This window comes from Lipotes vexillifer, unplaced genomic scaffold (genome assembly GCF_000442215.2).
Source record: "Lipotes vexillifer unplaced genomic scaffold, Lipotes_vexillifer_v1.1 scaffold31, whole genome shotgun sequence".
Lineage (NCBI taxonomy): Eukaryota > Metazoa > Chordata > Mammalia > Artiodactyla > Lipotidae > Lipotes > Lipotes vexillifer.
In genome coordinates this window covers 2,987,175-3,007,133 of record NW_006792454.1, presented here as the reverse complement: position 1 = coordinate 3,007,133, position 19,959 = coordinate 2,987,175, and the positions used below count along the sequence as shown (strand labels likewise).

Here is a 19,959-nt window from a genome sequence, read left to right as displayed (position 1 = left end):
ATAGATCTGTGTCATACTTGCAGAAAGGAATAGGAGATGTACCATTATACGCTATTGCCTCTCTCAGAAGAATCCACAGTGTAAATACTTTGGACTTTTTCCTGCTTACTTATGGAAATTGCCAATTTTATATCTAGATTTCCTTGACTCTGTTTGATAGGCTAAGACACTCGCTAAGTTAACTAGAAAGAAATACATGTCAATCAGTGGTTCTCAAACTTGTGCATGCATCAGAATCCTCTGGAGGACTCATTGAAATCCAGATTGCTGGGCCCCAGCTCTAGAGCTGCTGATTTAATAGGTCTGGGGTGGAGCCTGCAAATTTGCATTTCCAACAAGTTTCCAGGTGATGCTGATGCTACCGGTCTGGGGAGCACAGCGTGACAAGGACAGGTGTAAATAATGTATGTGTTCTTAATGACCTTTCGCTGGGGCTGGGGCTTTTCACAGACAGGTGGATGGCTTGAAGCAGCGAATTGCTGGGAAATCGATCCCTACTGAGAAGTTTGCTGTGAGGAAGGCTCGACGTTACTCTCCCTCGTTGCCCGCACCCGTGAAGCTCATCTTGCCTGCCCTGGTATCTGCCTTTATTTTATTTACTGTTTGCATCCTAGAAATAAATTGTCTATTCACAGTGGCAGGGAGAACATCTAACTTTTGTTGTAAAGTTTGCTCAATTAAAAACCATTGTGTTTGTAAGGTGAACATTTATAAATAAGTTATTAATGAATAATAAAAAGTATAGCAGATGTTTTTTGACTGGTATGTTCTAGGAATTTTGATAAAGGCTATTAATAAAATATATCATTTAATTCTTATAGTAACTCTATGAGGGGAGTTTCATTTTGTAGCCTCATTTGACAAGTAAGGAAATTCAGGCAGAGACAGATGAGTTGACTTAATTGAAATTGAGTTGAATTATAATGCAAGCCACATATGTAACTGTACATTTTCTGGTAGCCACATTAAAAATCAAAAGGTAAAAAATTGAAAAATAAAAGGACACATGATAATCATTTTAAGAGTATTGGTTTAACCCAGTTTATGCAACATTTTGTCATTTGAGCATGTAATCTCTAAAAACTTATTAATGAGATTTCGCATTCTTTTATATTGTACTCATCCATTGAAATCTGGTGTGTGGTCTATGCTTAGAGTGCGTCTCAGTTTGAACCAGTCGCATTGCTCCAGAGCCATAAGTGGCTGGTGGCTGCTGTGCTCTAGCCCAGCGCTAGAGCTCACATTCTTGATCGGTATGCCATTTAGGCTAGACTTTGTGAAAAGCATAATTTCAACTTAAATTGTCTTAATGAAGACTTTTTTTTAAAGTACTGAATATATCAAATTATGATGACTCTTTGGGGCTTTAGTTTTGCGTAGGTAGTCACATAGCACAGGAAAGCTGTTTAGTGCAAGCTGACATCTGCTGTCCTCCTTTGGGGGTTCATGATTTTTTTTTTGATTCCAGAGTTTATTCAATTATCCCCCTTTAACAGTTATTTAGTTTCCAGTTTTTACTACTACAAAGAAGCTACAATTAATATTCTTTCATATCTCTCTTTTTGTACGTCTTGGAGAGATGTCTAGAAATGGAATTCTGAGTTGAAGGGCATATGCATTTAATACTTTGACATTGCCAGTTTGCCCTCCAGAAAGGCTGTACCAATTTAAATTCCTACCAACAGTGTTTTACTGTTTAAATGTGCAGTTGAGCATCTTTTCACATGCTTGTTCATTTTTATTTCTTGTTTTGTGAATTGTTGTTCGTATACTTACTTCCCTAATTTCATTGGGTTTTTAATTATTTTATCATTGATATAGAAGCTCTTTAAATATTCTGTGAGAAAGAAAACTGCAGCCCCTCACAGGCATCAGTTGGGAGCTAGCCTGCACCTAGTACCTTGACCCAGGTTTTCCCAACTTAGTCTCAGAGAACACCACCCTCAGACTGGGTTGTTCTGTGCCTGTGATGGAATGAGATAAAAATATTACCACTCTAGAGACTTCCCTGGTGGCGCAGTGGTTAAGAATCTGCCTGCCAATGCAGGGGACACGGGTTCGAGCCCTGTTCCAGGAAGATCCCATATGCCGTGGAGCAACTAAGCCCGGGTGCTACAACTACTGAAGTCTGCAGGCCTAGAGCCCGTGAGCCACAACTACTGAAGCCCGTGCGCCTAGAGCCTGTGCTCCACAAGAGAAGCCACCGCATTGAGAAGCCCGAGCACTGCAATGAAGAGTAGCCCCCGCTCGCCACAACTAGAGAAAGCGTGCCCGCAGCAACGAAGACCCAATGCAGCCATAAATAAATAAATGTGTAGATAAATAGATAAATTTAATTAAAAAATATGTGATCACTCTGTAATCATATCTGAGCACAGTTAAAAATAAGAACACCATGCAAATCTCAAAAAATGACCAAACATCCCCCTTTCCCAGTCAACGTGGGAGCCTGCTGCTGTTTTACCAGTGACAGCTTTCAGCTCCATTTCTGCTTCATTTCTATCTAGTGATTTGTGCTGGGAAATTTTTTTCTTTCTGTGTCACAGAGCTTCCCTGAAATTTTTCTAGAGCACCATAGTCCTTTCTCTGCCCTAGAACTTAGATGCTTGTGCGTACATGACGATGTATAGCTTGCTCTGATTACTAAGGGTCTTAAGGAAGGTTAACTCAGAGCACTTATTTCTCCAGGGCTAAGGGTGTAGAATTGGCTTGAATTTTACCAAAATCCTGTATGTCGTAAAATGGCAAGGTCAGGTATGAACGTTCCTTCTCTGACAAAATATTCCTTCGATAAAAGCAAAATTTAAAAACATCATCATCAGTTAAAATAAATGTTCGGTTAGTTATTGAATTGAACTCTTACTCTATTAGCAATAAGAAGCTAGATGTAAAACACAAGGTAGTGTTGTTATCTTAGTTTTCAGTACCATAATGTAAAGATGACTTTGCTGCCACTCCAATGTATTTTCCTCATTTCTACTGCTTCCCTGTAAGAGGCTGTTCAAACAATATCTCTATAATATTTTAACATTCGTTTATTTCCAAGAAGATTCTAATTACTCTGGTGATTTCATACCTTTCAAAATATGAACTGCACTACCAGGAAGATTAGAAAAATATTTTCAAGCAAGAGCACATTTGCTTTCGGTCCCCCCCAAAAAAAACTCTCGTCTGTTTGCCTATTAAGTGTAATTTGCAATGAGAAATCATTAGTTTACATTTTTAGGGGCTGTCATTCTGCCGTATGGCCTTTAAATGAGTGCATTTTCTGCATATTGGATTGCATTACCAGACTGTCACATGTTTTTAATGGTATAAAAGAACCTGAGCCAGGTAAAATATTTCCTATGTTCATTTTCAGTGATGTCCTTGGAGACATTTTATATAAACAATTGGCAGATATTGAAAAGTGTTTCCCTTAAGAGTAACAGCAAAAATCTATATTAAATAGAATTGTTCATAGTATCATTTTAAAAAATTATATTTTTTTCTGTATCTGTAATCCATTATCTTCCAAAATGATTGGATACCAGTAGGTGCTTAATAAATACTTGTTAAATGAACAAGTAAATTAATTTTTCAGTAAAAACACAATATACTATATATATATATATATATATATATAATACTTCACAGTATAAAAGGCAAAAAGCATTAAATAAAGTGAGAAAAGGGGAAATTAAATCATTAAATTCCAAATGAGGAAAGCTAAGGAAAATGATCTCTAAATGTTGTCTTGAGATCACTAGCAACTGAGGCAAAACACACATATGTAGTTTTGTTGTTGTAAAGAACATTGAATAACCTCACATAATTGCGAATGGTTTCTCATTTTTCCTCATTAGGAAATGATGTATGTTTGGAATGGTTTTCCACTAGTGAGCAAAAGAAAAGATCTTTCTGAGAGTCTGTTGGTAACTGTTGAAAAGGCTGAGGCAGATCTACAAAGTGAAAGTAAGTATGAAAAGTAAGAGCCTGGAAATCTTTACCGTTGCCCCTCTCCCGTCCTTCCCCTGTGCACATATGCCCGTGTTAATTTGTGTGCATGATGAGGACAGAAGAGCTTGAGCCGAGGTGTCTGGGTGATTGTAATCAAGATGGAGAAAAGATACCTGATACAACATAGATGAGCCTTGGGGACGTTAGGTTCAGTGAAAGAAGCCAGCTGCAAAAGAAAACCGAGTGAGAGATATAATTTACATAAAATATGGAGGATAGATCAGTCTGTAAAGACAGAAAGCAGATGAGTGGTTGCCTAGGGATGGAGAACTGGGGGTGTGTGTGAAAGCTAAAGGTTATGGCATTTGTTTTTGGGGTGATGAAAATATTTTAAAATTGATTCTGGTGATGGTTCACACCTCTGTAATATACTCACAACCAGTGAATTGCATACTTTAAAGGGGTGAATTGTATGTTATGGGAATTTTATCTTAAGGCTGTTAACAAAATAAAAAGATGAAGAAGAGAGTTGAGTTTTAGAGCAGCTCTAGGGAAATGTATACTCGTTTTAGTTGGTTGTGATTCTTTCCGTGCCTCATTTTTGCTCTCTAATGACTACTGTGTTTTTACAGACACAGAGAATTGTTTGTTTTCAAGTTGAAATCTTGTCACAATTTGATTTTTTTACTCATTACTTTGGTTGTACTGGAGGTCCCTTTCCAGTGTACTGGAAGCTCTATTTACTGGAAGCATCTGGCATAGTAGGAGGAAAATCAGCTGGTCTGGTCTTATAGTTCCAATCCTGCAGCTGTGAGGCTCTGGGAAGCATACCTCGTCCCGTACCCAGGAGGGCCTCCGATTTCTTTTAAAATGGGTGTGGTGTTGGACCAGATGATACCCAGGGTTTTCTTGCTGTGACATTTTCTAGTTCTCTGTCATAAATAGAGGCTTTAACTTTTGCTAAACAATACCGTAAGTGATAGCTTTTGTTGTATTCCTTATCAACCCCCAAATCGTTTAGGTATTATTCCAAGATAATGGTCTTATCCTCTGGAACGTTCTAATCACAGAAGTAAAGCAAAAATTGCTGGGATGATAAACATTGTAAAGGGCATAAAAATTCAAGAATAGCCAGGAAAAATTCTAACAGGTAACTAATTTTTCTTAGCTGGAAGAAAATGGGCACTGAAGGAGTACCGGCTCCATATGCAGTATACTCCCCACGTGGGGGATGAAATGATTGACTGACTCCAGGGATGAGCACCTCATTTGGATTATTTATTTATTTAATTTATTTTGTAGTATAATTGCTTTACAATGTTGTGTTAGTTTCTTCTGCTCTGCAGCAAAGTGAATCAGCTATACATATACATATATCCCCTCTTTTTTGGTTTTCCTTCCCATTTAGGTTACCACAGAGCACTGAGTAGAGTTCCCTGTGCTACACAGTGGATCATGTTTTACTTCAACCACAGTATGGGGCTGAAATGTTTAATGACATTTCTCTTTACAATTACTTTTAAAAAATTAAACACGTAATTACATTTGATAGATGTGTTACCGAGTCCAAGCTCACTCAGCTCGCCACACGACAGGCCAATGAATCAGAGAAGATGTGCTGAGGCAAAGGAATATGACTTTATTCGGAAAGCCGGCAGACCGAGAAGATGGCAGACTAGTGTCTCTGAAAAACCATCTTATCGGGGTCTGGATGCCAGTTTCTTTTATAGAATCAGAGAGGGAGAGGTGGTGTGGAAGTAAAGTAAAAGGGCCACCAGTCTTGCAAAACTCCTGGAATGACCAGCCTGGTGAGGGGATGTGTTAGTTTCTTTTTTCTTGCAGCCAGTCACAGGTGGGCAGGGTTTCCTGAGGCAGGCCATTATGTATGATTATAATAACAAAAGCAACGAAAAGCAAAGGTTAAAGTCAAAGAAACAGATCCAATGGGGAGTCCGTTTTAGCTCTTCCCTGTTACAGATGTAGGTGAAAAAAGTCACCCATATTTTTCCTGCTATGCACAATTAATTTAGAATTTTTGTGTATACCATCCTAGCTTTATTTTTAAATTATTTTTTAAAAAATTTATTTATTTTATTTTTGGCTGCGTTGGGTCTTCGTTGCTGTGCGCAGGCTTTCTCTAGTTACGGTGGCGGATTCTTAACCACTATGCCACCAGGGAAGCCCCATCCTAGCTTTATTTTTATAGTTACAATCATAGTGTACCTGGACATACTCTAGCCTAGTATTTTTCATTTATTATATCGTAAACTTTTTTTTCCATTAAGATATAATTGACATATAACACTATATTAACTTCAGGTGTACAGCATAAGATTTGATATTTGTATACATTGTAAAATGATCACCACAGTAAGTCTAGTTAATATCTGTCACCGTACATCATTACAAAAATTTTTTTCTTGTCTTCAGCGCTTTTAAGATCTACTCTCAGCAACTTTCAAATATGCAATACAGTATTAACTATAGTCACCATGCTGTATACTACATCTTCATGACTTAACTTATTTTATAACTGGGAGTTTGTACCTTTTGACCTCTTCATATATTTCACCCACCTCTCAACCCCTTGCCCCTGGCAACCAACCTGTTACCTGTATCTATGAGGTTTTTTCTTTTTCTTTTTACATTTCACATAGAAGTGAGATCATACGGTGTTTGTCTTTCTCTGTCTGACTTTTGTTCACTTAGCATAATATCCTCAAGGTCATTCCTGTTGTTGCAAATAGCAAAATTTGATTCTTTCTTATGGCTGAATGTTCTATTATATATATATAACACATTTTCTTTATCCATTCATCCATTGATGGACACTTAGGTTGTTTCCATGCTTGGCTGTTGTAATAATGCTGCAATGAACATGAGGGTGTATGTATCTTTTCAAGTTAGTATTTGTTTTTCAGATAAATATGCATAAGTGGGATTGCTGGATCATATGGTAGTTTATCATAAGTGTTTTAATTGTTGCTAAGTAACCCTTATAATAATTTCAAAAGCTTCATGGCATTCCATGGAGATAATATATCATAATTTAATCAACTCTTTCAGAATTCTTGGGCATTTAGGCTGCCTTCCATATTTAAAATAATTGTAGCTTTAGATTCCCACCAATAAGGAGAAGAAATAGAAAAGAATGAAAGCTGAATCAGTGGGCTTATCTGCTAACAAGTTCAAGGTTTCAGGCTGGATAGATAAAGAATGAAATGGAACTAAGAGCAATGCTGTTCTGAGGCCACAGACCACCGCCCTCCCCCCTCCCCATTAGCCTTCTTGCAAATACAAGCAGGCGATCACAGGGATACCAGGTGAGTGGAATATTCTACTCCACTGTTGAAAAACAGTTGTATGAAAAGCTCATCTGTTAATGAAGGGCGAGTATGTCACCTTCCCATATTAAAGGCATCATTTTAAATAAAAGAATGATGGTTTCCTTTTCCTTCTTTTTCTTTCCCCTTTTACAGAAAAGTTATAATACTTCAGCTCATTTTGATCTGGAGGTTAGGTAGAGTACCCCAAATATTGAGGTATTCATCTTCATGGACTGATAATTCCCTTTGATTTCTGGGCACCAGGGAAACGAGTGGATGAGAAGGCTCAAGAAACTGGGACCAAAAGGAGGAACTCAAAGTTTGTACTATTTAACAAAGAACCAAAACAACGTATGTATAAGTACAGACTATATGGACATTTCAGACTTTCTTTGTCTGTGTCCTAGATGTTCCATCACTAACATATTTTCTGCATAGTTTCTACTAATATAGAGTTATGATAAGCCTCCTTACATTTTTTACAATTCTTTAAAATTTTTAATTGTAGGAAAATGCGCATAATATAAAATTTACCATATTAACCATTTTTTAAACTGTATGGTACAGTAGTGCTAAGTATATTCACTTGGTTGTGCAACCAGTTTTGAGAACTTTTTCATACCCATTAAACAATAACTCCCCATTTCCCCCTCCCCACAGCTGTGGGCAATCACCATTCTACTTTTTGTTACTATGAATTTGACTATTCTAGAGACTTCGTGTAAGTGGAATCACACAGTATTTTTCTTTTTGTGGCTGCCTTATTTCCCTTATCCTAATGTCCTTCAGGTACATTCATGTTGTAGCACATGTCCGAATTGCCTTCCTTTTTAAGGCTGCATAATATTCCCTTGGATGTTTATACCACAGTTTGTTTATCTATTCATCTATCAATGCATATTTGGTTGCTTCCACTTTTGACAGCTGTGAATAATAGATACTTCTATGAATATGGGTATGCAAATAATGTTTTGAGACCCTGCTTTCAGTTCCTTTAGATATATGCCCTAAAGTGCAATTGCTGGATCATACGGCATTTCTATTTTTAATATTTTGAGGAGTTGTCATCCTGTTTTCTCTAGTGGCTGCACCATTGTACATTCCTACCAACAATGCACAGGGTTTTAATTTCTCTACATCCTTGCCAATGCTTGTAATTTTCTATTTTTTAAAAAATTTGTTTGTTGGTTGGTTGGTAATAGCCATCCTAATGGGCGTGAGGTGATTTTATTTTTACTCTTTTTAATATGGAATAATTTCAAAAAGGAAAAATACTTACTGTGATTTGAGTGGAAACTCAACATAGAGCCCCCATCATTTTGAAATGTAATTTAGATGAAACTCCATAAATGTTTACTTCAAAAAATGAGATTTCACAAAATGTACTTCAGTAAAATGTATTTGGGCTTTTGAACAAATTTACTAGTGTTTATTTTTGTTGAATCAATTTGGCCACTCTTCATCAGTTTGTTCCTTTGAACACTCTTAGATTTTCCATACTAGGTGTAGCATTGGGACAGGCAGAGAAAACATTGTTCCTGTCATTAAGGGAATTATCTGTGGTTAAACCCCACATATTCACAAATCAGATGGAAAAATGAATATGTTTTAAAATAAGTGGGTATGTGAAAACTGGGAGGTAAAGAAAAACCTCTTTTTATTAAGTTAAAACATTTGTAGGGTATTTTTCCCCCAGAAAAGCAGGCTAGCTTGCTTCTTCTGTTTTACCACAAAGATGAGGATTTTGGTGCAGTAGAATAAATTCTATTGTTTGAATGTCTGTCCTTTGTAGTATAGACTATTACGTACCACCAGGGAGTAAGGGCTTTGTATACAGTCGTACCTCAGTTTCTGCGTGGAATCGGTTCCAGGACCCACTGTGGATACCAAAATCCTTGGATGCTCAGGTTCCATAGTTCACCCTCTGTATCTGCAGTTTCCGCATCTGTGGATTCAATCAACCGTGGGTCCTAAATGTAGCTCCAATCTGGTTGGTTGAATTCGCGGATGTGAAGCCCTCGGATACCGAGCACCCACACTGTTAAGAAGCCCTGAGAGACTGTTGAGTTTTTCTGTATTTGAGCAGGCTCTTCACCCCTTCCCTCTGAATTTATTTTGCCCCTACATTGGTGGGGGAAAAAAATTAAAGGAGTAATATTTGTATCAGACTACGCATGTAAAATGCAATAGAGGTTTAGAAAATCAGGCTGTTCTCTCCATCCATTCCTTTCTCTTTTAATGACATATTGAGATGATAGACTTTGAGAGATATTTAAGCAGGACTGGTGGGGGAGAAGAGCTCAGACAGACAGACACATTGTACTTTGTACAAACTTGTCTTTGTATGTCTTCCTGCTGGGTAAAAAAAAAAAACAAACAAAATACTGGTTTCTTTTCTGAACATCACTTTTGCTAGATGTTGCACATGAAATTTGATGATCTCTTCTAGGTCCACGGTTTTACGCAAGATGATTACCTGATTCTATACCCCTACCCCCTTAGGATCTTTTAGTAATTAAGCTCTTATCCTTCAGAGTGAGGGAAAAAAATCCACAGTTGGAGAATGGAGTGAAGTGGTAAAGCTGAGGTGACTTCAGCCTCCACTAAACACCTCCTTCCCCCCTACCCACCCTCGCCACATACACATTATTAGGAAATGAATGTATTTTGGCTTCTCGTACCTTTGTTAAGTGTCTCTAAAGTAAAAGATGGTAGAGGATATAATTGGTGTTCTCCTCTGACGATGCCACAGTTATGAAAGGCTGGTCAGAGATACAAAAGGAGGAATACTGTTTAAAGACAGAAAAGAACTTGGTAGTATGCCTGGAGTCAGTATTTGCTTTTAATTCCAATAGTGCTTCACTTGAAATCTGACTAAATTCAACGTGTAGCCAGAAGTTGGTTCAGTAGTTCTACTTAAACTATTTGTTATAACTAATTTGCTTGGTGAAATTATGTAGCAAGCATAATAAGAGTTACATAAAAGGGAAAGTGTTACTTTATGGCTCTTCACCTCTAAATCTATTTTCACATTTTTCCTTTGGTGCATATCAACTAGCTTCTAAAAAGTTCAATGTACATATTTTGTAGCTTGGGCCTCAAATTTCCTTTTCCCTAAGCCTACCCTCTGTTTTAAGTTCAGCAGATCTTTTGTGATGCAAGTGTGCTTTGGCAGCATTATTGTGTAATTTTCTTGGGGTGTAAAATGGAAACCATGTGTTGAAATGTTCATCCGTGAACTCTCCCATGAGGTTGATAGTCATGATAAAGCCTTCACATTTTAAGGGAAAATAATCATCTGACAGGTAGTGGTCTGAGGAAATAATGGTTTTGCTTTCTAAGGTTTTTGGAGGAACATGGTATTTTTGAATCCATTTTCCATATCCTTAAGTCATGATCTAAATAAAAGTTGTGTGTTTTAATGGTACTTCAACTTTCCATGGTGTTCCTCAGCAAAATTGTCCTTCACTGAGCACCAAAACGGTGAGATAAGACAAACTGTCATAAAATGTGACATAGAACTCAATAGAATGCACAAAAGTGATACTAAAACTTAGCATCCAGTATGGACCGTAAGGGTTTGGTTCTAGGTCTGGAAAGATATTACTTCTTGAATGGATATTTCAATGAGCATCCATGATTAGAAGCATAAATAGATTTTTTTGAGGCAGAGGGGGAATGGATTTTAATAGGGAAGGTAATGTGGCATTGACATTTGTGATTTTCTTAGTGAATAACCAGTCAGTTCTTGGAAGTGAGAGGTGAATATCAGCTCTTTTCAGCACCTAGAAGTAAAGTGACCTCCTCTGAGTTGGTTAAGTAGCATCCTTAACCTCCCATAGACAAGCAGTCTACTGAATAAAACACCAGCATGTGTTAATGGTGATTTCTGACGTTTATACTGCAAGCAAGAGTATTTCAGTATGAGGGACTCTTAGAGCCTCATTAGTTTGGTTTACTGCCCCTTCCCACCTGTGTTGTCACAGCGTGAAATGTATAAATTATCAGTCTGTCTTGGAGTGATTTGTTAGCTGCACTTAACTTGCAAAAAAAAAAAAAAAAAAACACCCCAAATTCAAAAGTGATAGATGTGAAATGGCAACCTTTGTCAGATAGATGTCACACACGATACGGTTCCTTCTGTTAATGTATGTTAGCCTTGGGCTGTAGAAGGGAACAAGTCATTTTCAAAAGGGAAAAAGTCCTGAAAGAAAGTCTTCCGCATTAGCCTCACGCAGTTAGAAGTTTGTGTGGATTTTAGGAGGCTTGCACACCTCAGAACCATTTTGTCTAATTTTATGACATAATTTCTTCCCCAAAAGCACATAACCTGGGAGAACTGATAAGTTGTAAACATAATGATCTGGAGAGGGTGTGCTCCTTCCGGAATTTTTAATGGGGAGAAGGCCATCTGCTTCTCCATATGGAAGCATTACCCTCTCCTAGACGAAGCCAGCACAGCCAGGGACCAGAACCACAGGAAGAGGCAGCGTGCGACCTCCTCACCGCTCTACCTTTCACAGAGCTAATAAAGCTCTTGCTTTATTCACAGTTCAGATTTCCTATAATTATACCTAAGGTCACATAACTCAGAGTATGAGCACCCCCCAAAAATTTTAAGTGGCAAGAGTGAACCCCTTAATAAAATGGTGTATTAATGTAGTTAGTATTCTTTTCATTTGAAATATTTTCATTGTATTTTATGTAGTGAGACATAACAAATGCTAAACACATTCTCCTTATTTTTAAATGGTCCCTCTGAAACCTAAGAGCTGTTAGCGCTACCTCTTAAATAGGATTTTTACAAGTATTTTTCTTTCCGTGTGTGAATTGTATGTTTGTTTTGCTTTAAGACTCCAGCGACTACTCTGTAGATGATGAATGCTTAGTGAAGTTGCTGAAAGGATGCTGCCTGAAAAACTTACAGCGGCCTTTACAAGCGGAATTGTGTTTCAATCACGTTGTCCAAAGGTAAAAGCGGACAATGAAACCAACTTGAGTGCAAATTGTGGTTTCTGGGGAATCGCTGTGAGAAAGTGATGCTTTTATCTCCCGTTGCTAACCTTTTACTTGGTGTTACCAGAAAGAGAATCCAGTAATGTTTTCTTTATTCTTTGAGAAAAAAATTATAACCTAAGTGGAACGTGGCGTTATGCCTTTCTACCTGGTGTTCAGAGGTGACTTAACAAAAGCTGAATTTACAGCCAGGCTGACATGTGTCTGTCTAAATTCTGGCATCAGTGTACAGAACATCTGATAGTTTTTTGATTCATGCATTTGTCTGTCATTCATTTATTCCACAGATATTTGAGTACCCACTATGTGCCAGAGACTGTGATCCTGAATCCTAGGGATTCAAAGTTGAGTAAAAAGACTCGCCATCATTGTAATGATAATGTGACAGGAAAGAACGACTGTGATGAATACTAAAACTGCTTCTCTTTTGGCAAGGGGCATTTTTCTGTAGATGAATGAGTTTTAACCCCCCAAGAGCATTGATGATGATGTCCTGCTCTTTCACTAATTAGAGAGTTGAGTCAAGGTTCTGATGCCTGACCCTCTTCTCTACATCTGGAGTCCCAAATGCAATTACAGGGGCCAGACAAGTAACCTTACTGAATGATGGCAGGACTAGGGATTAGTGGGCACTGCAGATTAGGGAGATTGTGTGTTCTCTCTAAAGAATGCAGCCACTCCTGACCTCTAATTGATTATTGCTCTGGACAGTGTGGGCCCAGTAGCAATAATCCCTACAATTTTTTTTTTTTTTTTTGGCTGCGTTGGGTCTTCGCAGGCTTTCTCTAGTTGCAGCGAGTGGGGGCTACTCTTCGTGGCGGTCCACGAGCTTCTCACTGTGGTGGCTTCTCTTGTTGCGGAGCACGGGCTCTAGGTGTGAGGGCTTCAGTAGTTGTAGCGTGTGGGCTCAGTAGTTGTGACACACGGGCTTAGTTGCTCCGCGGCATGTGGGATCTTCCCGGACCAGGGATCGAACCTGTGTCCCCTGCATTGGCAGGTGGATTCTTAATGACTGTGCCACCAGGGAAGTCCCTACAATTTTTCATTGAAAGCCTGGAATCTGAATTTTGTATAACATCTCCAGATTTTTAAATCTTGGCTCAATTTTTTGGAAACCATTGTGTAAGCCAAATAGATCACAGCCATAGACTGCTGGTTGACGTTTTTTGTTCCATATCATATGCCTTTCCATCCATAGCTACTCATCCTTCTCTTTCTGACTATATATTATGAGAATGTAGGAGGACTGGTGTCCTTCTAAGAAGCTGAAAGAGACAATATCTATTTCCCAAATAAGTAATATACAGTCTTTAGTAAACATGTTAAAGAAGTATCCGTTGAGTTCTCTTTTATTAGTGTTTTTATTAGGATCAAAAGGATGACCCATTTGGGCTATTTGTTGTATTTTTGGAATCTCATAGTGGATTGCCTGCTGGTGTATTTTGTAGTTTTGGATTGTGAGTTCACCTTCAGTCGGGTTTTATCTTGAGGCTCCTATGAGGCTAGGATTGAGGAATAGTCTCTCTCTAAAGTGATTTTGCTTTTATTTCTGCCAGATGCCCAAAAGACTTTTCCAGGCCAGGGCCACCTTCATGTTAATTTCATTGCTTAGAAGTTCTTGGATCATTTGGGCCACATAAATTTGAATTGCAGATTCATGTGAGGGCAGGCCTATTGGTTATTAATTTCCTAAGGGATGTGTTTTTTTCCACCCCCCCCTCACCTAGACCTCAGGCCAAGGAGCCAACTGCCCCTGTCTTCCTCCTATGCTGCAAGTGGGTTTTTCCCATCTGCCCTTTCTCTGGTGGAGCAGAGCCCCAGCTTTATGTAGAGTCTCAGCCCAGGCTCTACATACTATGTGGACCCAAGGCCTCACCTCCTGTGTGGACATTGAGACACAAAGCGCTGGCTGAATCAGATTGAAACAGACCTAGGAGTGCTTTGGCATCATGCACACACTTAGAGTTCTGGTTTTGTTTTGCTTTCAGTTTGAGAGTTTTCCTTATGTCCTTGTGAGCTGAGCTCTGCATTTTAAAGGGTGTTGCTCTTATTTTTTTGAGTGCTTCTAGATGTTTTGTAGTCAGAGAATTGTCATAATACTGCTGAAAACCGAAGTGTTGACCACTTCTTTTTTGACATTTTGAAGCATTATAAGACAGCAGTGCAAAGAGAGTTGAACCTCAATGAGAAATAAGTGGCATCATTTTCTGAGTGGAGTCATTTCCTGAACACATTCATGTTCAGGAGGGATGATCTTGTCCTTTCTAGGGTTAATCTTTGAAGATCTGCATGCATTTGTATACCTGAAGGTCAGTAACCAATCCTCAGTGCTGGATTTATATTAAGGCATAAAATAAAAGAGTAATATAAGGAATTCCCTGGCGGTCCAGTGGTTAGGACTCCGTGCTTCCACTGCAGGGGGCACGGGTTCAATCCCTGGTCGGGGAACTAAGATCCTGCATGCCAGAGCTTGGCCAAAAAAAAAAAAAAGTTAAAAAAGAAAGTAAAAAAGAAAAAAAAGAGTAATATATTAAAAGCATACTATTTATTGCCATGGTTTATTAGGTTCCTTAACTGTATAATGACAGCTTTTCTCTGATAATAATCTTAGTGCTGTAGCTGTTTTCTTAAGAATGGGGAAAAATAACATATATGTTGGAAAAGAATGATATGTTCCTTGTTCTGTTAAGACTTAATTGCTTTTCATTTGCTCTTTTAGTGAAAAGCTACTGAAGTATGACCACTACCTAGTGCCATTTACTCTGTTTGAGTTGGCATTTTTGTATAAAAACCAAGGGGAAATTGACAAGGCCATAAAGGTCCTAGAAACTGCAAGGTAAGTGATAATGGCAGCTTCTCCTTGATTGCTCTGGAGTCAGGAATGTCAATACAATTTTAACAACAACAGTAACTTGATACACTTAAAATGAACACATTAATGAAAAATTAGTCACAATTTTACATTTGCTAATTTATGCTTAGTTTCTGCTTATGGCTTTTGCTGGAATTGTGCTGTTTCCAACCCTTTTTTTTTTTTTTTTGCGGTACACGGGCCTCTCACTGTTGCGGCCTCTCCCGTTGTGGAGCACAGGCTCAGTGGCCATGGCTCACGGGCCCAGCCGCTCCGCGGCATGTGGGATCTTCCTGGGCTGGGGCACAAACCCATATCCCCTGCATTGGCAGGCGGACTCTCAACCACTGCGCCACCAGGGAAGCCCTCCAACCCTCTTAATGCCTGACTCTGTGGCTGTTTACAAATGTTGTGATTTGGGGGACCTACATGACAGATTTCTGGCCTATTCTCTTCTATATCAGGGGTCAGCAAACTTTTTCTGTAAAGGGCCAATTAGTAAGTATTTTTGGCTTTACAGTATAAGGTCTCCATTGCAGCTACTCAATTGTATTAAAAGCAGCCATAGAAGACAATATGTAAATAAATGGGTGTGCCCAGATTTGGCCATAATTTTGGTCATAGTTTGCTGATCCTTGGTGTGTTCCACCATCTCTCTCATTTCCTTAAAGAGCCATTGATTGGAAGAAGCCCTTTGAAGCTTCTCCTCTTTCTTCTTTCTGACTACTGTGGCAGTTTCAAAGCACTTTATCAATTCTGATGTCCAGTGGCTCTCAGACCTCCTGTGATCATGGCTCACTTACTGGGGGCACAAACCCTGTGGTCTGCTTGCTTTGAACACTACTTGCCATGGAGAAAGAATGCCATGATAGCTGTAGGCCATAAGTAGCTTGCTGATTCACTAGTTTGTTCATTTACTCAAATTCAGCAGAGCATTCACTGAGTACCTATTATGTGTTAGACACTAGAAAAGGTTCTAGATAGACAACTGTGCATAAACAGGCAATGTTTCTACCTTCTAAGTTGAGGGGTATTGGTAAATAAATAAGAAGAGTAGCAATGGTATGTGCTTTGCTGAGATTTACAATATGATACAGGGTACTCGAGTGCTACTTTAGATTGAGTTGATTCTGGAAGGTTTTCTTGAGGTGGTATGTAGTTGAGATTAGCATAATTAAAGCCAGTCCTGAGAAGACCAGTCACCAGAGGACTGCATGAGGAGCATTCTTGGCTGGGGGGTGGAGCGGGTAGGGTGTTGAGCCACTAGGTTGATAATGCTTCTTGAATGAAATGGGGAATACTTAGAGGATAAGGATTGAGGAGAGAGAGAGAAGAAAAAAACTTACTCCTGTTTGGACTGTGATATTTTGAGATGCCTATAGGTATTCATGTGGAGATGGTGAGTTGGCAGTCATATATACCAGCATGGAGTTCAGTGTAAGGGTCAAGGCCAGATGTAGATATTTCAAAGTCACCAGAACAGAGACAGTGATATTTAAAGCTGTGGTGCTTGGTGAGGTCATTTGGGGAAAGTTATACAGCTAGAGAAGGAGATCCAGCATAGGGCCTTGGGATATACCATCATTTTAGAGATTAAACAAGAAGACTAAGAAGTGGCCAGTGAGTTAGGAGGACATCCAGGAAAGCCAAGTGAACAAAATGTTTCAAAAGAAGAGAGTGGTCAGTTGTGAAGATGGCCACCAAGAGGTCAATCAAGGTGAGACCAGAGAAGTGGCTGCTGAACTTGGCAGCATGATCATCGGTGACTTTGACAAGCAAGGTGAGAAAGTGGAGTTTGCTACTCCAGGCAACTCCTTCAGGATATTTGGCTGTGAATAAAGCATAGTTATGGGGCAGAAGCTTTGGAGGCACAGTGGAGCCAAGAGAGGTTTCATTATCTTTTTGTTTTTAAAGCCGAGGATATGAGAGAAGTCACTTTTAAAGTTAATTTGTTGAGAGTGAGTATGACTCCTATTTCAACTGACATTCGTGTATCTTCAAATCTATTGAAAATTTTTAGTCCCATTGGAAAATTTGGGACTAAAAATACGGTTTCTAAGTATTCATATCATTTGGACATATTTGTGCATTATCTAAGCAATGCACAGCAAGGCAACTTTATAACAATGAGAATAAAAGACTAGTAATTCACTATGAAAAAGCAAGACCAGCAGTGATCAAAAGTCACCACTAACTCAAGACAGTCCTAGTGATGTCAACATAAACAGACGTCCCATAATTTCAAGACTTGATTATCTGCAGTTTTCCTTGTGCAGTAGGAGCTTTGCAAAGCTTCTGGAGTTAATTAGGGAAATACTCAATTATGTCCTTTGGTAAACTCTAGTAAGATGTTGGCTTAGCTTATGAATAATAACCCTCATTATGAATAATAACCCTTATCAAGGTTACCAGTAAGTAACCCTTAGACCTGTATAAAGTAAAGGGCTATAAAAAGAAATGAATGCCACTGCAAAGAAAGAAAGTACAGCTCTCCCATGGGCCACGGTGGTGTGTGAAAGCAGAGCCCAAGGTCCAAAGCATTCCATTTTGCTGATTCTGAACAATTCTAGCAAAGAGAAGTCAACATGGATGATCTAAGTGAAGTTTTTAAATAATCTGTGGATTTCTAATGCCCCTCCTGACATTGTCACATAATAATTATTGATCAAACCATTGATATTTGCCCATCAGAATTGCAGTAAGTAATTTTGGTGTCACCAAGTAATCCTGCTATCTTTGTTGTGATTGTCGTTTTGTGCGAGTTTCTATATCTATATCTAAATATATATATATATATATATATATATATATATATATAAATTTGTGTGTGTGTGTGGAGGGGGTGAATGATTATGTTCACCTTGTTTATACAGGCTGCCTGAAATTTCCAGTTTAGAAAAGGAGGTCAACTCTTTAAAAATACTTCACAAAATTTGTTAAGCCCTCCATGTAACCTTCTTGCTGTTTGTGAATGGTTTGGTAATTACATAAACCTTGCCAGTCAAAGCACGCTTTATAGACCACCACCAGGAAGCTTCTAGAAATACAGAATATTGCAGTCCTCATCTCCTCCCAGGACCAGAATCTGCATTTTAACAAAATCCACTGTTATGCATATTAACGTTTGAAAGCAAATAAGGAATGAAGATGAGAGGAGGGGGAGGAAGGTAGTGGTGCCCTGGTATATAAAGGAATTTTGACATTACAATGTTAATGTTATTTATTTTTAGAAATAACTACAAAGATTACTCACTGGAGTCCAGACTACACTTCAGAATTCAGGCAGCTCTTCACCTCTGGAAAAACTCTTCCTCAGATTGATCAGAACATGAAGGATGGAATTTTCTCTCAATTAGTACCGGCATCTGCTGTAGATTAGACCTTGTATTAAAGTGGAAAAATGATCTTGTGAATGGGAGACAAAAAACTAATTTTACTGTCAATATTTTCTATCATCTGTGTGGTTTACTATTGGTCTACATAAATGGGTTTTTTTTTCCTATGGAATGATGTTCAATAATATCTAGAAAACTCTTATATTCTGCATCTCCAAAAAGAATGTCATATCTGATTTGAATTGGAGAGTGAAAAGTCTTTTAAAGGACTCACAGGTACAGTAAAGTATAATTAGATTATTTATTTTTTTAACGTGGAAATGAATATTGTGTAAGTAGCAAATGGCTTACAACCTAAGCATTTTTAGCATGTTGGTCAGTTAAACTTCAGAGATATTTTGTTGCCTAGCATTTAAGTTTCAGAGGGGAAATAAGAATCACCTACATTCAAAATAGCTCAATAACTTTTCGAAAACTCCTGAAAAAGACAGGAAATGGGTGTGAACAGGACAGGTAATGTAGGTAATAGGTTGAAAGACCTGTATCTAGAAAAGGTGATGAAATGTTATTGTTTTTTATTCTTCATGCAAGTTACAGGTGGTGACAGTTTTGAGAGACTATCCTGTTTTTGAATGTACTTAAGTCTGTTATTATTATAACAAAATTCAAAAAATTCCATGTATCTAAAGGGAAAAAAAGTTATATTTTAGAAAATTTCCTTAACCTTAACAATGAGCGCCTAAAAGATATACGTTGACTATTTTTCTTATGAAGTTCCTGCTGCTTTCAATGATATGTAAAATAATAATTTTTACACTCGTAATGTTGGTGTGTAAGGTCTAATCTGCTGATTTCTCTAGCACTGTGATGGTTCCTTGTAAATATCTGGACTGTGCTTAGTCCTTTAATTTGCAAACACAATCAGGGCATGGAGTGGAAGAGAGCCAGCTCTGTGTGGTCCTGGCTCTGCTGTCGGCAGTTACCAGGGTGACCTTTAATGGAGTTCTGTGCTCTCTCCTTCACCATATTTTCCTCATCTGTAAAATGGAAAAAGAACAGATGAATTTCAAGGTCTCTTTTAGTTTTATAACTGTGGGTCTGAGGCTGAGATATTTATTTTCAGCAAACTGTTAAAATGTTTAATCCAGATCATTCCCACTTAGTGTGTGTTTTATTTTACAATCATCACTGCCCTCCCCAGCCCCTCAGCTCTCCAATATGTATGTGCAGTGGCTGAGGACAAGACTGCATCCAGAGCGACAAAAACAGTTCATGAATCGATGAATCAGGGTTTTGTCTTATTTCCATTTTGAAGAATAACTTGTCGTGGAAGCCTCTGCAGTTTAACAAAAACAGCCCCAGATTGGCAGTCAGGAGCCCAGTTCTATTAGTTAATAATATTTCCTCTACGTGGAGCCAAGTCATTGACGCTTTCTGGCACTCAGTTTCCCTGGTGGGGATAGCAACACAGAGCTTGGTGCTTGTGAGGGCT

General features: G+C 38.5%; 1 protein-coding gene across 1 annotated transcript in view; it reads left to right on the top strand.

Annotated features, from left to right (window-relative positions):
- Nucleotides 1-18,453, top strand: part of TTC39B (tetratricopeptide repeat domain 39B) — a 135,131-nt gene extending 116,678 nt beyond the window's left edge. The window contains 5 exon segments of the mRNA XM_007465648.1: nt 451-577; nt 3,846-3,954; nt 12,119-12,236; nt 15,001-15,117; nt 18,363-18,453. Of these exon segments, the coding sequence (XP_007465710.1) occupies nt 451-577; nt 3,846-3,954; nt 12,119-12,236; nt 15,001-15,117; nt 18,363-18,453 (562 nt within the window).
- The last annotated feature ends 1,506 nt before the right edge of the window (nt 18,454-19,959 follow it).